Source organism: Suricata suricatta, chromosome 7, assembly GCF_006229205.1.
Source record: "Suricata suricatta isolate VVHF042 chromosome 7, meerkat_22Aug2017_6uvM2_HiC, whole genome shotgun sequence".
Taxonomy (NCBI): domain Eukaryota; kingdom Metazoa; phylum Chordata; class Mammalia; order Carnivora; family Herpestidae; genus Suricata; species Suricata suricatta.
In genome coordinates, this window is record NC_043706.1 from 86,896,571 (window position 1) to 86,916,313 (window position 19,743).

Sequence of the window (19,743 nt, forward strand, 5' to 3'; positions counted from 1 at the left end):
CTTATTTCCAACCCATCTAGAATAGTCAGGTCTAAATATCACCATATATACTAAACTGGGCCAAACGAAGTCTCCTTATTCACTTTACTGAAGGTTGACAAATACTTCACCTGATCACACAAAAATTACTTAGTTTCTTAAAGTGCTAAATGATAAATATAAGGAGTTATCTTCCCTTAGAATATGGGAGTACTGAGGATGGCGAATTATGTTTTTCATCTTTGTCTTCTTAATGCCTAGCATATGTTTTTCATCTTTGTCTTCTTAATGCCTAGCATAATACTAGGCACAAAAGAAATATTCAGGGATGTTTTTTCTATACATGCTTCAGCTGAGTCATTCTAATTAAACCAATTATCATCTTTGAGCTGCATCACTGATGAATTTTCATAAATTAAGTAATATTTAAGACACTCATGTTAAGCACAGTGACTAACTCCAGAACAAGAGCTGGGTATATATTATTCTGCTAACATTATTTAATTTTTATATTTTCTATCCGAGATCATAAATACATTAACATTAATAAATGTGCACCCACCTCCAAAAATGTATCCAAGTTAAACTAGCTGAACAAGAATGCCAGGCAATAGATAAGCACAAAGATGTTTGCAAAAACATCATTTACAAAAACCAAAAAACAAAAAGATACAATTGAATGTCCACAAAGAGTGGACCGGGATAAGTAATTCATATTCATATTATATTCTTCATGAATTACAACAGTTAAATAGAAAACAGAATGAGGAAGTTATACATATAGAAAAATGTATCCATAAACAAAACAAAACAAAAAACATGCCACAGACAGTAACATAATTATTTGTTGATATAAAAAAAAACATCATGGAAAGATATATATCAAACTGTTCCTTGGGGGTTGGGATTATAGAGGAATTTTTGCTTTCTGTTTTATAAATATAAATTTTAGATATTGTTTTTGAGTGAACCGATTTTACAATCTGCCCCACAAACATGCTTTTATTTGGATAAAAATATTTATCTTACCAAAAACATATAGAAGAGGAAGATCTACTGTATACTGTCTTAAAATATTAAAAATAACATAGTGTGGAGCGCCTGGGTGGCTCAGTTGGTTGAGCGTCAGACCTCGGCTCAGGTGACGATCTCACAACTAGTGGGTCTGAGCCCCATGTTGGGCTCTATGCTGACGGCTCAGGGCCTGGAGCCGTCCTCTAATTCTGTGTCTCTAACTTGTGCTCATGCGCTCTCTCTCCCTCTCAAAACTTGAGTAAACAGTAAAAAAAATTTTTTTAAATAATAAAAATAACATCTCTTTACAGATACAAATATCTAATGTTTTTATGTTAATACATAATAACTGATCACCGTTTTGCATTATCTCACATAGAGGCCAACACCCTTTCCAAGCACCTAACTTCCAATTTGTACTCCCACTTGAAAATGCACTGAAAAATTACTGAATTCTGCTAATTAAAAGAAAATAGACTATGGCCAGTTTCTCTTTACTGAAGAGTCGTGCATTTTAATGGTTCATGATGATAATTCATTTTGAACCAGACGATCTGGGTAGAGGAAATTAAATCATAGCCACAAAAGGCCTCAGGAGACTAATCTCCTATTAAATCTTTGAAGGAAGTAAGAATGTAAGATTTTGTGAAAATCAAGTTAGGCATTTTATAAAATGAAACAGATCCAAATTTTATTACATGTGACAAAAAGCCATAAGAAATCATAATGCATAATTCATAACCCTTTCATATTTTTAAATTGAATGTATTTACATCATTATAATAGTATCTGGAAATATTTAATATTCCCCTAAGTATCTATTCCTAAAAATTCTTTCACACTGAAAATACTCCATCTACGAAGCACAAAAAAAAATAAAAAATAAACTCCACTAAATAAATGAGACTTCTAAATATACTCTGCTACATGACAACAAAATGATAAATAAGAAGCTTTTAACGTCCTAAAGAGAAAAAATGAGAGAATAACAAACAATAGCAATACCACATTTAATGAGAACTTGAGGTATAATGGTAGTCACAGAGGTACACTAATCTCTTCTTGGAAGGTGAAGGTACCTTCCTTGTTTCTAAGTTGCAGCTAAGGTTTGAATGCTAAGGAAAACTGAAGAAAAAGTTCCTAAGAGGGAATTTTAAAAGATAAACAAAACTTGGGCTACAGATAATAAACTCCACAGATAAACCCTTGAGATTGCACATCTGGATTTCTACTAGTACACTCTTAACAACAATTTAGCAAGTCAGACGTCACTCAGAAGTGACACCCAAATGCTGTGCCAATAGTCCCACTCACAATATACAAGATGGTAAAAGTCATGGTTTAAGCTCAGTAAGAGGTTTAATTTAGATAGGTTTGGTTCGCTCATCATCAGACGGAACCACAATAAGACAGAGCAGCTTCCACAAAACCAGTATTATAATTACACCAACTTTGGAGGCTTAACCCAGAGGTAAAATTGAAGGTTAAGAATCTGGTATTTTCTATTTACTTGATACATTATATTCACAAGGGAGATGAACTCCTACTGACACGACCCTAAGTATACTTCCAGGAGGTCAGTACAAGTGTCATAGCTGAAAAATGTAAGACACCATTATTTATTTGGTATTACAAACAGTCTTTTTGGTCCAAATCGTGGGACCTGCCTTCTAATAAACAGCTGCACTTCTAATCATGGCAATAAAACAGAAGCAAACAGTCTGTCAAATCCTACAAAGAAAATGTCATTTTCAGTTTCTTGGCTGATATTTATGGTAATAACTGGTTTCAGCTCTGACTTTAACCTTTAAGGTACTTCCAGTAGCTTAGAATCTTCAAAAAAAATAAAGTATTTTGGCATTTAGATGGTCAAGCTTACAAAATATCAAAGAAATTAAATTATAGGTAATTCTTAATTTAAATTTTCTTACAGTATATATGACTTTAAACTCTCCAAAACTAATTAAATAAGGGAAGCATGTCACTTTAAATATACATCTCCTTAAACAAGAACATTTCATCAATAGAATCCTCAGATGAGGCCACTTCCACTTGCATTTAATCTCACAATATTGGAATAACAGTATGATTTCAAGTCAAGAATTCATTTAAGTAACAATAACTTAGCAAAATAATGTATTATATAAATAAACATATTAATGACTTTTTTGAAGTGGTCAGTTCAATACACAAATGTGTGTATGTGTATTCCAATGCTTAAGAACATCTTTAGTACTGACTTCCTGAAGATCACAAATTTTAAAATACGTATTTAAGTTGGTACCTTTTAAAATTGATAATATTTTATTTATTTTTTTTACATTTATTTATTTTTGAGAGACAGAAACAGAGCGTAAACAGGGGAGGGGCAGAGGAGGGAGAGACACAGAATCTGAAGCAGGCTCCAGGCTCTGAGCTAGTGGTCAGCACAGAGCTCAATACAGGGCTTGAACCCATGAACTGTGAGATCATGACCTGAGCCAAAGTCAGACACTCAACCAACTGAGTCACTTAAACGCCTCAAAATTGCTAATATTTTCGATTTTTTAAATGTTTTATTTATTTTTGAGAGAGAGAGAGCAGGAGAGGGTCAGAGAGAGAGAGAGGGAGACACAGAATCTGAAGGCAGGCTCCAGGCTCTTAGCTAGCTGTCAGCATAGAGCCTGACGTGGGGCTTGAGGAAGATCATGACCTGAGCCGAACCCGGACACTCAACCAAGTGAGCCACCCTAAAATTGCTAATATTTTAAAAACACAATATAACATCATTAACTCATTCCTATAAAATGGATGATCTGAGAACTACTGATTTAATCGGAAAACAAGTAGTAAAATGGACTTATAAATTATTTCCTTAAACTGAGAATAGTGTTTGTTTCCCCACATGAGATCTGAAGCTCACATAGAAGGGTTTCAAATACACTGAACAAACCATTCAAAGCGTAGGAAAAAGATCGGGTCTACGACTGCTGGATAGGAACTCAGCTTAGGGTGTGCTGAGGGGGCCAGTGCTTTGAGAAGAGAATCCTCATACTTGGGGTAGGAAGGGTGCATGCTTTTAAAAATGACAGATTTCTAGGACTCAACTCTTGAGTTTTTCATTCGTCTAGGGTAGGAATAGAAATGTGTAGCACCTCAAGTGGTAATAAAAGCCCAAGCAAGAATGAGAACTGTCACTGTAACTTTCCTACCCACTCCCAACACAGTGACTAGGTTGTCTTAGTCATTTGTTTTTTGTTTGTTTTTAATGCTTATTGATTTTTGAGAGAGAGAGAGAGAATGAATATGAATAGGACTTGGCGAGGGGCAGACAGTGAGGGAGACATAGAATTCGAAGTAGAGAGCCCAACGTGGGGCTTGAATCCATGAACCGAGAGATCATGACCTGAGCCAAAGTTGGACGTTTAATCAACTAAGCCACCTAGGCACCCCAGTCATCTGTTTTGGTTTTTCTTTTTTAATAATTTTTAATGCAACCTACTCTGTAAAGACAAAGTGAATTTACTCAGAAAAAACTTGTTTGAAACATGTATCAAGTTAGAAGGCATACATTTAGTAAGGGGGTCCCTAAAAGAAAGACATTTTGCTTAAACCTCTTTTATAGTATATAAAAACTTGAAAAGATAAGCAAAACATTTCTCAAGAGATCATAAAAATTATGTAATAAAACATATAGATTACTTGAGAATACACTGAGAATTCTTTATATAATGATTTCCCCTGATATGTTTAAAATTACTCCAACTTATAAATTATTATTTTCATGAAGTTGATTGACAATGTAACAGCTTGCTGCGGACGTAAGAAAGCAAAGTAGCCTACGTTTAGTCACTGTCATACTTGCACCACTGGATGAAATTTAAACTTGCCCTCTCTCAACTTGCTTGAAGAGTTATAAGAGGAGATTGTGTTTTAAAAAGTGCAATATAAGGTACTTAATGAAATGCACAGTATTAACAGAAGAAATGAGTCACTCTGCTTTATCTTTATTAATTTAAAACCATTTTCTATATTCCTTCAATATTTATCTTTGAGTACTTTGGAAAAGTTATTTATACCAAAAATAATTCCACCCTTATCAATCTCTCTTCATTGAAAGACTCAAAGCGTACCCTGTTTAGGTAAAACAACAAAAAACTCAGCTATCAATGTCAGAACAGTTTATATAGTTATTATTCAGGCTAGGAATCTACTGATCATTTAAAATGCATCACAGACACCACTACACATATATGTTGACTCATATAATTTTTAAAATAAAGAGTCTGATGAGAAAAAGTAAAATTTGGAGGTGCTATGTAACTTGATCCATATGACAAAATATGCCAATGATGAACGAAAGAAGTTAAGCCCAGTTCTACTTGCCTAACTAGATAAAGTTTCTTTAAAGGCAGGATCATAATTCTAAATTGCTTTGTTCCTTTCATACCTCCCAAGCACAATGCCTTATATCAATCAGGAACTCAAGAAATAATTATTGATGACTGATAACCAATCCATGCATATTTCCTGAGTAAAATAATAAAAATCTATAAATAGCAACACAATCATATCAAACATTTCTGTTTATTATAAGAGGTCTGTGTAACCACAATGCATAGATATACTGGAAGACATGGACTAAGTCTATTTTTAAAGTAATTTGAAATTCTCACATTACAAGTTAAAGTCATCTACTTTTCAGACTTTTGAATCCATTTGAGTTCTAAAATTATCATTCTGGGAAAGCACAATATGTTTGAGGCTTTTAATCTCTCTTCTAGTTTCTTGCCATAAAAGCAATAAAGTGTAGGTTGTAAAGAAAGTTCTGTTGCTAGGTTTCTCCTAGAGTCACAGATGTGAGTTACAACTCTCTCTCGATTAGCTGTTGTTTTTTTTTTTTTAAGTAGCTGATGCCCTATTCCTAGTTAGCTGTTTGCAAGTGTTCCCAGAAGACTTGATCATACTACAATCCTGATAAATTTCAGGGCATACAGATAAAATTAATTCTTCTTTATAAGGAAAAAATAGAATTTCCCTTCAAATGAGATATAGCTATTTCATATATTTGAACTATAGTGCACTTTTATAACAACTAAACATTATTTTTTAATCATAATTTAAATACTTGGTGGGAGTCACAAATAAATAAAAATCTTTTAACTTTATAAGAAAGCTATCCAGTAGAGAAAATTTTTACATAATGTACCTTTATTGACCTTCAAAATAAGAAAATACAGTATATCAAAAGCATGCTTTTCACACATAGCAGACTGAAGACATCAAAATCCCTAATTACTTTTGGGAGTAAGCTGAGAAATTTTTAAGTTTTTCCTTACAGTTTCCATAGCAATACTTCACACAATACTCTAATCATAAAATAGTGGCCCCTCTGACAGTGATCAAGGTTTTATAACAGAAATACCATTTTAAAGTTTCTATAGAAAAGTAGTATGGACAAGACATAATCTCTAATATTTTATATCAGGTCCACACAGTTTTCATTACAAAATCAAGAAATGCGTCTTTCTCTGTATAACCCACACCAGCTCTCTTACAAAACACAATGCTAAATTCATGGTCAGTGTTCAGGTAAGGTTTAATTCCCCAGATCACAGCAGTCAAGAAACAACTCAAGTCTCCTGTTCTCCAAGAAATTGTCAAAAACAGCTTTGGCCCGCACTAATCCCTTTGCTTTCTATATAAAATGGGTTAAATTTGCACCACTGACTTTGTACTTAGTGCATTCCACAGTATATTGTTTGTAAATATTCAGCACAGATGTCTTCTTATGTCCCCAACTAATTTGCAAGCTCACTGAGGAGAGGAGAAATACTCTGTATTTCTTTTTTCATTTTTAACAATGTCTGTCAAGTTACTGGTAAATGAAAAATGTAAGGGGAGGGGCACAGAGAGAGGGAGAGAACCTCAAGCAGGCTCTGTGATGTCAGCACAGAGCCCCATGCAGGGCTCAATCCAACAAACCATGAGATTATGCTTAAGAGAAGCCAGAGAGAACACTTTCATGTTTTAAGATAGGATGTGATATAACAGTATCTTTAGTGTGTCTTGAGAAAATAACTATGGACTTAGAATTCTACAACCAGCAAAATTATCTTTCAAGAATACAGGTAAAATAAAGGTATTTTAGATTAACAAAAATTAGGAGATTTTGCCAGTACCAGACTCACTAAAGAAAATTCAGGCACAGAAAAGTAACAGAACATGAACGCACTTATGGAATTAAGAAATAATGAGCAAAATATACAGGCAAACCCAAATAATCACTGACTGCAATTACAATAATAGCAGTAATAAGAATATTTGGTATAAAACTAAAACAAGATAGAACTAAAATATGTGACAACAATATCAAAGACATTTAGGAAAGGCATGATTAGAAATTAAAAGTTTTAACAATCTTATTTTGTAGTATTTTTAGATCTATTCAATGCTTAGAAAATATTTTTTAAAAATGGGAACCAAAGTTCAGGTATCAAACCCTGGAGGTATGAAGTTCTTAGATGGCTCTTTCTACTGGGGTCTCTCACTCCTGGCATCACTGGCATTTTGGTAAATGTCTACGAGGCTGTCACGTGCACTGTGGAATGTTCAGCAGTATCATGGCTTCTCTTTTCTAGATGCCAGTACCTTCTTAGTTATGACAACCAAAAATGTCTCCAGATATTGTCAAATGTATTTTAGGAAGGATGGTGGTGAGTGGAGTGGTGCCCAGTGTAAACCATTATTATAGGTAAAGAATGGGAAAATAAGGGGTGGAATCAACTACTTTTTCTTTTCTCATTTTACTTAAGACCTTATTTCAGAATAGAGATCTCACTTTTCTGACACCTTGTAACTGTGAAAATAGGACTTTTTCCTTCTTTTGATAATGACTTATCTTGGAATGCAATAAACTATTAACCTCCTCTAGAGAGAAGGGGAAAAACATACCTTTTAACTTGCTATAATTCTCAATTTCCAGACTTTATCTCCTGTGTTTGTTTCAAAAAGAAAAATAAAATCCACAGAAGATTCTGTTAAAACACAGGGATTTCATGAGCTTTGCTGGAATAATAATTCTAAACTGTATCAGCTTCCAGGCTTACTTCATTCCTTTAAAGCTGAATTTCTCCATTTGGGAGATATTTTTATTGTAAAAATACATATAATCAAAAAGAGAGAATTGATAGCTACAGAGCTCTCCAAACAGCACAAACATATGAGAAATGTGCCAAAGGAAGGGGAAAGAAACATTTAAATGGATCGGAGGAAGCAAACTCAAACATCACCCCATACGGTCTAGAACAGCTCTTGATTTTACCAATCATAGTGGAAAACCTCGTATTTAACTGGGAATTATGTTCTCTACTCAGAAGAGCTCTGTCTCATTAGTTGGGCAAAACTAGCCTTTAAGTATTGCTTTGACCCACTTAAGAAATTTTAGAAGACCTGAAAATATCAAAGTGATCCAAAAGTAACTTAAGAAATCCCAAGAAAAAACTCAAGAATATTTATAATATAAGAATACAAAAATATCAGGGTGCCTGGGTGGCTCAGTTGGTTGAGCGTCAGCTTTGGCTCAGGTCATGATCTCATAGTTCGTGGGTTCGAGCCCCACATCAGGCTCTGTGCTGACAGCTCAGAGCCTGGAGCCTGTTTCAGATTCCATGCCTCCTTCTCCCTCTGACTTTCTCCTGCTTGTGCTGTCTCTCTCTGTCTCTCAAAAATAAATAAAAAAATAGAAAAAAATTTTTAAAAAAAATCAACAAAGTAAAATCATTATGTTTGGTATTATTAAAGAAAAATTACCATTCATGCTAAAAAGCAGAAAAAATTATGATAAAAAATAGATCAACTAAAACAAATTAAGAAATAATACAAATGACAGACTCTTCAAGAAACTAGAGCAAAGCTCAGCAAATTAATGGCCTGTGTGTCAAATCTGGCCAGACATCTGTTGTTTGCTTGTTTTATTTCAGTTTGGTTTGGTTTTGATAGACTATGAGAATGGTTATTACATTTTGCAAATGTATTTTAATAAAAAAGAAAACAATAATGACTGTTGAACAGAGACCTTATATGGTCCAAAAGCATAAAATAATTACTAACTTTACAGAAAGTTTGTGATCTCATAGAAATTATGTGCAAGTGGAGGCACGGAAGATAATAAAACAACAATAACAACAAACTTTTAGAGATAAAACTCTATATGCTACATGAAAAATACACTGAATGGTATGAATAGTGTTTTTAGACACTGTAGAAAAAAAGATTGAGTTTTAAGACAAGGCAATAGAAATCACCCAAAATGAAACCTGAAGATAGAAAAATATGAAAAAATAAAACAAAGCAAAAGTTAATAGAACATCACTAAGCTGTGTGACAGTTTCAGGAACCCTAATTTATCTGTAATAAGACTTCCTAAAAGGAAAGAAGGAGTAGAAAATTAAAAAAAAATAATGGTTAGAAATTTCCCAAATTTGATTAGGACCAGAAACCCACAGATCCAAGATGCTTAACCAATGCTTCAACAAAACACCAGAAGAAAACCACAAAGAGGGAGTGGTAGGTAGAATCCTAAATTGGCTCTCAAGATTTCCTCCTCCATCCCTGCCACCTCTCCACAGCATAACTCCCTGCATAAAACCCAGGACTATGAATATGATAGATGCTATTTCCATCATTCCATTATGCTGTATGAAACAGCTGACCTTCAGAAAGGAAGATTATCTACGTGAATCTGACACAATCATATGAATCTTTTAAAGACAGAGAGTTTTTTCACTGCCAGATGAAGTCAAGAATTTAGAGCACGTGGGGAAATTTGATATTCCCTTGTTGGCTGTGAAGCTGGAGTTGGCCATATGCCATAGAAAGTGAGTAGTCTTTAGGAGCTAAGAACAACAGACAGAAGAGAATCGGGAACCTCAGTTCTACAACCTCTACAAAGTGGATCTGGCCAACAATCTGAATGAGCTTGTAAGGAAATCCTTCCCTCCACCTTGGCCAACACGATAGTTTCACCCTATGAAACCCTGAACAGAGATCCCAGGCAGTCAAGCTTACCCAAATAAGACTCCCAGAACTCTTGGATAATAAACTGATGTTTTAAATCACTGAATTTTTGGTAATTTCTTATATGACAACAGCAAGCAAATATAAAGTCATATCACACTCAAACTGCCTAAACCAATAACAAAGAGAAATCTTAAAAATCAACCAGGAAAAAACAAGCACATTACATAGAGGAAGATTAAGAATGAGAGCATACTTCTTATCAGAAACAACATAAGAAGATAATGCAGCTACATCTAGAAGAACTGGCCAAAAAAAGAAAATTGTCAACCTGGAATTCTAAATTTTATTTTATTTTATTTTATTTTATTTTATTTTATTTTATTTTATTTTATTATATAAAGAGAGAGAGTGTGTGTGAGCAGGGGAGGGGGGAGAGAGAGACAGAGACAGAGCAAGAGAGAGAGAGAGAGAAAGGGAGAGAGAGAATCTTAAGCAGGCTCCACACTCAGCATGTAGCCAAAGTGAGGTTCAATCCTGCGACCCTGGGAGCATGACCTGAGCTGAATCAAGAGTCAGGTATTCAACCCACTGAGCCACCCAGGTGCCTCAAACTGGAATTCTATATCAAATGAAATGTCTTTCAAGAACAAAGGAAAAATATGAATTTTTTTTATTCAGATATATGAAGCTGAAAGAACTCATCAACAAACCTGCACTCTAAGAAATGGATACTGGATGGAAATCTGGATCTACACAAAGGCATAAAAGGTACCTGATAGGTGCACAAGTATTAAAAAAAGCTTTTTTTCTTATTATTAGAAATCTTACCATCTTAAACAGACTGTTAAAGCAGAAAGAATAACAATGTAGTCTGGGGTTTATAAAGATGCATAGTCTACATCTACATGTTGTTTGTTCATTTGTTTGTTTTAACGATAATACGAGCTGAAAAATCTAGCAAACAAATATATCAGCATCAGGATTCACATGGCTCCAATCTCCAGGTAAAGGTAGGCATGTATCGAGGGAAATTAGAATTTCTCAAAATGATTAGAAATTTAATTTGTGCTACATCATTTCTTTTCCCATGAAATTTATGAAATCTTCTTTGCTAAGATCCCTATCAGTGTAAAAAAGATTGCAAACTCCCTTTTCAACTTTCAACATTATATTTTATTATTTCTTGATACTACCTCCAAAAAAAGGCAGGTAGTGATTCAAGGCCATGGTTCTGATGAAACTGATCATATGTTTGACATTGTAACAAACAGTCTTGTAAGCTGTTTCAGGAAAGGCTTTGGGAGCATGTCCAGGTTTTAGCAACATTTCATCCTTTTCAAAGTGGTCTCATGAAAAAAAAACCACATTCTAAAATGTTTTTCTGGGTGTGTATTTAGCTTTCCTGCCTTTATTACCTGATTGGATCAAACTGTGCCAACAAACTCTGGCTTTACAATCCCCAGCTCGGGTTCAGAAAACAAAGTAAAACCAAAGAAAAAGTAATATATTTGTCTTAAAGTTTATTTTTTTCTTTTGAGAGAGCAAGAGCAGGGGAGGGACAGACAGAGAGAGGGGGAAAGAGAGAACCTCAAGCGGACTGTGCACTTGTGCAGAGATGGATGTGGGGCTTGAACTCATAAACCTTGAGATCATGACCTAAACTGAAATCAAGAGTCGAACACTTAACCAACTGAGCCACCCAGGTGACCCAGTAATACTTTTTATATTTATTCTATTTGACTTTTTTTAAAATGTCTGACTTGAATGACCATAGATGTCAATAATTATAATGACTGGTTTCTTTAACTATCAACTAATTAAAAACTATTCTAGATATCTTAATAGAATGACTATGAGCTTAGTTCTTCCTGGTCTTATACAATAGCATCCAATAATACTCCACATATATTTGGAAGGAAAGAATAGCTGAATAGCATAAACACAGAAGTACTATATTTAATAAACATAATTTCCAAAGTAACAGTAAGTCTTTTCATTTTATCCATACACTTATCTGACAGTGTTAGTTTTCATCACTACATTTTTCATTTTAAGCTAACATTGTAGTTAAAATGTATTAAGTACCCAACACTCTTCAGAGTGTTTTACATATATTAATCCTCATCATTAAACTATGAGGTGTGTACTATAATCGCAAGTTTAAAAATGAAAATGGTATCAGAGAGAGGACAGACTCACCCAAAGTCTCACAGCTAGAAAGTAGGGGGTCCAAGTCAAACTAGGTCAGCTGGAATCAAAGGCTCTGCTCTTAACTAGTATGGCGCTCTGCCTCTTGAACTTAACATATAGAAACTTTGCTTTTCTTCTATTTCTCAACTTGGGAAATGACACTATCACTCACCCTCGACGCTCTGGGCATCATTCTATATTCAAACAAAAACCGAGATATATTCTGGAATCCTCTCTCTGCTTCACTCCCTCTCATTTAAATGGTCATCAATGTCTATTGTAACAATGTCTAGAGCAGCTTTATCCATCTTATGGATGGAATTATGTTGCGTCTTATAATTTAAGTTCATATATCAAAGCCTTAACTTCCAGTGTTTGGAGACAGAGCCATTAGGGAAGTAACAAGGTTAAATGAGCTCCTCTGAGTGAAATCCTAATCCAACAGAGCTGGTGTCCTTATAAGAAGGGGGAGAGACATGACACAGAGGAGAGCCCACGTGAGAGCCTGGGGCACAGTGAGAAAGTGCCTGTCTGCAAGCCAGGAAGAGAGTCTTCACCGGAAACTAAATCTATTAGCACCTTATTATGGGATTTCTAGCCTCCAAAACTGAAAACAAATAAATGTTCATTGTTTAACCTACCCAGGCTGTGGTTATAGCAGAATTATACAATTTGTAATAGCTGAAAACTGTCACAACACTGATGCCCTTCAATGGAAGAAAAGTCAAACTCTATCACATGTGGTAGACAGAATAATGATCCCCACTGATGTCTGTATCCTAATCCATGGAACCTATAAATATATTACATTACATAGCAAACAAACATTAAGGTTGTAGATGAAATTAACCCATTTAGGAAAACTCTTACTCATATAACCTAAATTAAAATAAACAAAGTATTTATTTAGAAATAAATATGAAAGAAAAATAAGAAGTCTCATTCATTACACAATGAAAGTTAATTTTTTCACATGAAAAATGTTAATATTTAATACACAAAACAAACTTCAATAATGGTAATGTTTATGATGAGTGGTAAGGTTTAAAAAGAATTATGTACAAAATTATGCCCTGGCTGTATTTCAGAATCACCTACAGTGCTCCAAAAATCATCTTCAAAATATAGGGTAACTGGGGCCCTCTCAAGAGATCATAGTTTTATAGAAGCCAAGGCACTTGGATTTTGAAAAAGATCTACAGATATTTCTGATGCACAGGATGAAACTCAGCAATATAAAATTACAATTTTAGTCTAATATGTAAACCTACTATAGAAAATAACTTAAAACTATAACAATAAGGAATCAGTTTAAAAGTAATAATGGTATAAAATGGAATAATGCACTTATGCATATATAAATATATATAAAGGAACTTCATTTTGGTGACAGAAAAGGTTAGCTTTAAATAACATATATATTTGAAATAATATGCATACATTAAATTAAGAATTTTTTTCAATTTAGTACATGCTTATGTATTTCTTTGATTTCTCAGTGAGTTTAATATCCAGATGGCAAGATTCCATGATAGAGAAAATAAGCAACCTAGGATGCAGACAAGTGCCAAAAGTGCTGGATTATATACTTGAAGCCTCAATAACCAACATATTTGACTGAAACTGTTTGATAACCATTAACTGATGTATGCTTGATTGAAACTGTGTTCCTAACTTGAAGTCTGAGGAGATACTGATCAGAGGTTCTCACTCATTATCAACACTGCCTACATAAAATACCCTATGATCACACCCTCACTCTCTACATGAATACTCGACAGGTATCTTATGTCTTTGCTATTTTTCTCCAAATAAAGGGCATATTTTAGGTATTCATGAATGCATCTGGTGCAGTTGAGTATTGAGGAGCTGATAAAGAAAAACTATGGGGGGAACTGTCCCCTCTTATAAAAAGGGATAAGATGATGTGCCCTCCTACACTCGTGTTTGCTTTAATTGTAAACTTAGGCAGTTTGCTTTGGGGTGCCTGAGTGCCTCAGTCGGTTGAGAGGCTCAGGCACTATGGCTCAGGTCATGATCTCACAGTTTGCGGGTTTGAGCCCCATGTCAGACTCTGAGCTGATAGCTCAGAGCCTGAAGCCTTATTCGGATTCCGTCTCCCTATCTCTCTGCCCCTCCCCTCATTCATGCTCTCTCAAAAACAAATAACATTAATAATTAAAAAAAAAAAAAAAGAGAAGTTAGCTTCAACGTACAAACTCTTTTCCTATAGCCTACTGTGCACTCCAAAACTTCATGAATTTGGACTTTCCCTATGATGGAGATCACCAAAAACTTCAATTTTACCTCAATTACACTTCACAGATCTGCCTTAGTAAATTATACGTAAAACTAAATTCTGAAAAATATGTACCCTAATTAAGATACTTCCAAATACATTTTAAAAGATGATCTGAACAATTTTCACTTCAATTTATATACAATCCAATAAATCTAATCCCAAGGACACCTGATTACAAAGTTAATCATTAATCTGTATTACAATTTAGCTAAAAATGCCCTATTACTAGAAATCATTCAAACAACTTTAAATACTAAAATCACACTAGCACTCTCCTCAGTATATTGATGTTCTCTAAAACCACTAGGGCACAACACTCAATATAATTTATATTTCTGTGTCCCTTCAGTGGGCCATACAAATTTACTACAGCAGTGTTTTAACTACCATGAGCATATGCAGTTTTCGGTATATTCCGGATTGGCACTATTTGATAGGTTCATTGAAGGGAATGATTATTTTTCTTTTTTCTTTTAATTTTTTTTTAACTTTTATTCATTTTTGAGAGACAGGGAGGGAGAGTGAGCAGGGGAAGGACAGAGAGAGAGGGAGACACAGAACCTGATGCAGGTTCCAGGTTCTGAGCTGTCAGCACAGAGCCTGACACAGGGCTCAAACTCACTAATTGCAAGATCATGACCTGAGCCAAGGTCTGATGCTTAACTGAGTGAGCCACCCAGGAGCCCCCGATTATTTTTCGACACAGCTTTATAACAAACTTTCTTATACTCTCACAATTTAAACAGAAGTCAAAATTATAAATAATTTCTTCCTAAAACTACATTACTATTAAAACTCTAAAAATTCAGGAAAATAATAAATCACAAGTTGAACAGTTAATTAAAAAATGTAAAAGTAAATTAAGAAATATTTATTTTGAGATAAAGCAAATATTGCAAAATTTTGATAAGTGGTAAATTAAGACAAAATATATAATGGATAATACTACTCATGTAACTTTTCCATATGTTTGAAATTATTCAAAATTTAAAAGTTGAAAAAAAATAAAGATAACAGTTTAGAATTTGATCCTTTCCCCAAATAGCATTCTATTGTTTTATAGATTGGTTATTTGATATATCAATATATGAATCCTTTGAAATAGTTTAAGCCAGTCTATATAAGTTAAACCAAATATTAACTGAAATAATCAAAATAAACATGAAATTACAGAAATATATACACAAAAATGTTTAATGTGTGAAGGAATGACTTTTTAAAATTTAAATTCCCCTATTTGTACCTCTTTAGTACAACATCTATTAGCCAACTGCTAACTTATAAAAATAATTTTTTTAATAAAAATCTATTCAGAAAACATACCAAACACCAAAAATATCAACTTTATAAAATGATCATCTCACCTCATCTAAGTCTTGGATATAAACTGGTTTTTCCTCAAAGCCAATTGGCATTGGTTCACTATAGGGAATCTTTACTTCTTCATACATCTTGTTATTCTCTCTCTGTATTCCTTCTGGTAAAATCATCTATAAACATCAAAAGTTAAAATTAAATAATAATCAAAACAATTGCTCCGGTAAAGATTCTTTAATTAGAAAGAAAAACAAAGAAAGAGAGAGAACACTACTGGCTTTAGAGGTAACAGTGGTAAATAAATTTAGCTAATTTAAAGAAAAACAAGCTTAAGCAAAACAAAAAAAAAAAACCACACACACAAATTATTAATATATTGGATCTCTCATATAACACACAGACCATATTATGCTGATGAGTTTTAAGTATATATTGAATAGATGGTATCCTGAAAACAAATATACTTGTGTCGCTAGGAAAACTGTGCCATATACAGTCTAAAGACCTGTCAAAAAATGATGTAAAAACTAAAACCCAAAAATACAAGGCCCAGAGATAACAAAAGGGAGGAGAACAAATACATTTTGAGTTCCTAATATGTGACAAGAAGTTTACATACACTGCATGATCTCATTTTCCTCAATATTTTAAATTAAAGTTAGCATAGTGTATCAACTTGTATAAGAGCCACAAAAGACACAGGGAAAATCTATGTGTTATTTCCTCAGAATAGACCTATTATCCCAAAGTGGTCATATCCCAGTGACATACCTTTGCACCAGCAATGAATGCTGATGTTTTCATGGCTTCAGCCTGGGAATCGTAAACATGGGGATAACGGATTTTTTCAATGTCCATGTCTCTCTGCCTGCTCAGAACTGGAACGCTTCTAGCATTCATAAGCGCCTGCTCTCTGTAAATATAAAAAAAGCAGGATAAATACAAAATTGTTATCTTGCAAAAGAAAGCATATATTAAAACAACGTCACTATAATAATTTCAGGAAGCCTTCCATTATAAAGTAGAAGAAATTAAATTACACAAAGAAAGATATTAGCAATCCTGAAATTTTCAGGGTAACTACATAGGAGTTAACGCCTTTTTTAGGTACTATTTTTAGATAACACCATTTGATAAAGTTAACTTAATGTTCTTTATTTATAATTTTGTTACAATCCAAAGATGTTTAACAAGGTATAAACTACTTTATAAAAATAGGATTCAAAATTTAAAGCACAAATATCATAATACCTTTGTTTCTCTTTCTTCCTTTCTACTTCCAAATAACACGAGGAAAAATATTCTTATTAAGCTGGGAAAAAAGCCAAAAGTCTCAAAATAAATCTGCGTAGGCTTCACAAATTTTAACCTAGTGGTGTGTGTACAGCACCGAAAAATAGCTTACCTCTATAATCTAAAACTCTCACCTACATAGATGTCACCAAGAAAATTCTAATTAAGAAGATCATTGCTTTATCTCAGAAAATTATGTTTTCATACAACAAAATCTGTTCTTATAAGAAAAACATGACTAGAAGTATGAGTTATCTAAATGTTAAAACTAAAAAATAATGCATAAAGGTAGCAATTACAAAAGAATTTTTCAGCCTCTGGTTTTTATTACCTTTGTATCCGCAATTCCTTAGGATCAAAACACATAACTCCTTCTGCAACTTCTCCATCTTCTCCAGCCCTTTTTTCTCGTCGGGCAATTCTTTTTTCTTCACGACGATATTGTTTCATTAACTGCTTTTCCTGTTCAGACTGAATGGTAACTTGACAACCATAGTTAGGTTTAGCATTTTCTCCTAAAATTTTTTTGCAGTTGTCTACAAAGCAAATTTAAGAAATAACATGTTCTATAAGTTTAAACTTTAAGAAAACCATTTTCCCCTTCACCAAAATATAAAATAGCATGATGTTCTAATAATTCACTTTTCTTTAAAACTGTCACACTCAATTATATGTTTTATGGAGAATTTTTTATTGTAATATCTAAGTGATATTACATAGTGACTAAGAAAAGTCAGTAGACATTTTCTTCATACAGACTACATACTTTAGTTTTATAAATTCTTACACATAACATCAGGAACTTAAAAAGTCAGGTTTATAATTTTAAAATTATTTTTTACATAATTTCAATAAATATAATAATTATCAATACTAATTAGCACTTTTTAACATAATAATAAAACAAAGATATTCTTTACATAGTAGATATAACTTTTCCCTATGTAACAGCATTACTGTGTTAAACTGAATATATGTTGTTACTTATTTATACATGAAATACAATTTATTAACATTAGCTCAGCACATATTTAAAAAATGACCAAGGCAGACAAACAAAAACTACAATCCACCTTTTCTAGGAAATATAGTTTAAAAAAAAAAAAAGGCAAGGGAAGACAGCCAGAGCCATTAACAATCAGGTCAATGAAAGCTCAATGTTTCATTTACAAGGTCCAATTTAAATCTGTGGTTTGATCAACTCAACATTCAGGAAAATTTTTTCTTCCAACATGATTACCTTCTATGTTTAATTAAATCTTTCCAAATAGTAGTATCTTGGCTCACTGTGGCCCTAAAGGAAATCACAGGAATGTTGCTGAAAGCAATCCAAATTAATACACATTTACTATATTGAGGACCTGCTAGTTCCCTGCACTGCTGCTAAGGCTAAGAAGCAAGAAGAACGATTTGGTCTATCCTCAGAAGGAGCACATTACAAAGTTATTTTATTAAACTCCAAGATCCCACACAGAAGAGGGAAGAAATTAAAAAAGCATCAAGATGGGAAAATTAGCCTTTTAATTCATCTAAGTCAAATCTTCACAATTCTTAATCATTTGTCACTACCTCAATATATAATTTTGAGTAAATCATTTTAACTCAATCACATGAAGTAATCCCTCTATAATGGTTTTAGAAGTCTCAAGAAGGAAACTGAGAAATAAAGACTTATCACATGCAAATTGTGAAATAAGATATAATCTCATTTATGTTAGGACTATATTTTATAGTTCTGAAAACAAGTGTTTTTTTAAGTCTTACATATTTTACTATCTAGGTAAAGTCTTATACACCTATTATAATGATTAAATTTGTAGCCAATTAACTTTCAATGATAGAGAACAATCTGAGGTTTGACAAAGTGAGGTGGGTGGAGATGGGCTACATGGCTGATGGGTACAAAGGAGGGTACTTGTGATGAGCACTGGGTTATTGTACATAAGTGATGAATCACTGAATTCTACTCCTTAAACCAGTATTGCTCTATATGTTAACTAATCAGAATTTAAATTAAAAAAACGTCCAAAGGGGGAAAAAAAAATGAAGTTTTCACATGTACTCTGAACTAAAAAACTGTCTGCAAATCACACAAACAGCAACACAGATATTAAATAGAATGTGAATAATACCATGTGAATAACACCATGTATTTATTATTATAAATGAATGATAAAGATTCTGGGTGTGAAACTAAATACCCTGGATGACACACTAAGTGTTATGCTCATGTCATTAACATTTTATACAAATATAATAATAAAAATACACTACTATACACACTTGTGATACCCCCCAATAAGAAAATTAAAACTGTAAGAAGAAAACAGGTCTACTTCATTGGTGGCTTTATGAAGCCTGAAAGAGAATATGCTGGAATCCTGTAACACTGAACATTATAGGTAATTTTCAAAATAAGTCATACAACAGCAAATCCTTAAATATATAGTTCTCCTTGGTAGGTTCAGCTAACTATAGAGCCTGAAAAGCAGAAATGAAATGAATAAACTTACCAATAATTCTATAAAACTTTACTGTAGAACAATGTGGAAGCTTGTATCCTTTTAGGATGTAATCCTGACCAAAAAAGATCTGTGTAACTACTCAAAACGCTGTCACTTGATAGCATGAGCTACTTAATTTTTAGT

The 19,743-nt window shown here is 33.3% G+C and overlaps 1 protein-coding gene across 1 annotated transcript in view; it reads right to left on the reverse strand.

Moving 5' to 3' along the window:
* Positions 1-19,743, reverse strand: part of ASCC3 (activating signal cointegrator 1 complex subunit 3) — a 328,231-nt gene that overhangs the window by 246,244 nt on the left and 62,244 nt on the right. The window contains exons 6-8 of the mRNA XM_029944011.1: positions 17,427-17,631; positions 16,574-16,715; positions 15,850-15,975 (exon numbers count right to left, since the gene is read on the reverse strand). Of these exons, the coding sequence (XP_029799871.1) occupies positions 15,850-15,975; positions 16,574-16,715; positions 17,427-17,631 (473 nt within the window). The remainder of the gene's footprint in view (positions 1-15,849; positions 15,976-16,573; positions 16,716-17,426; positions 17,632-19,743) is intronic.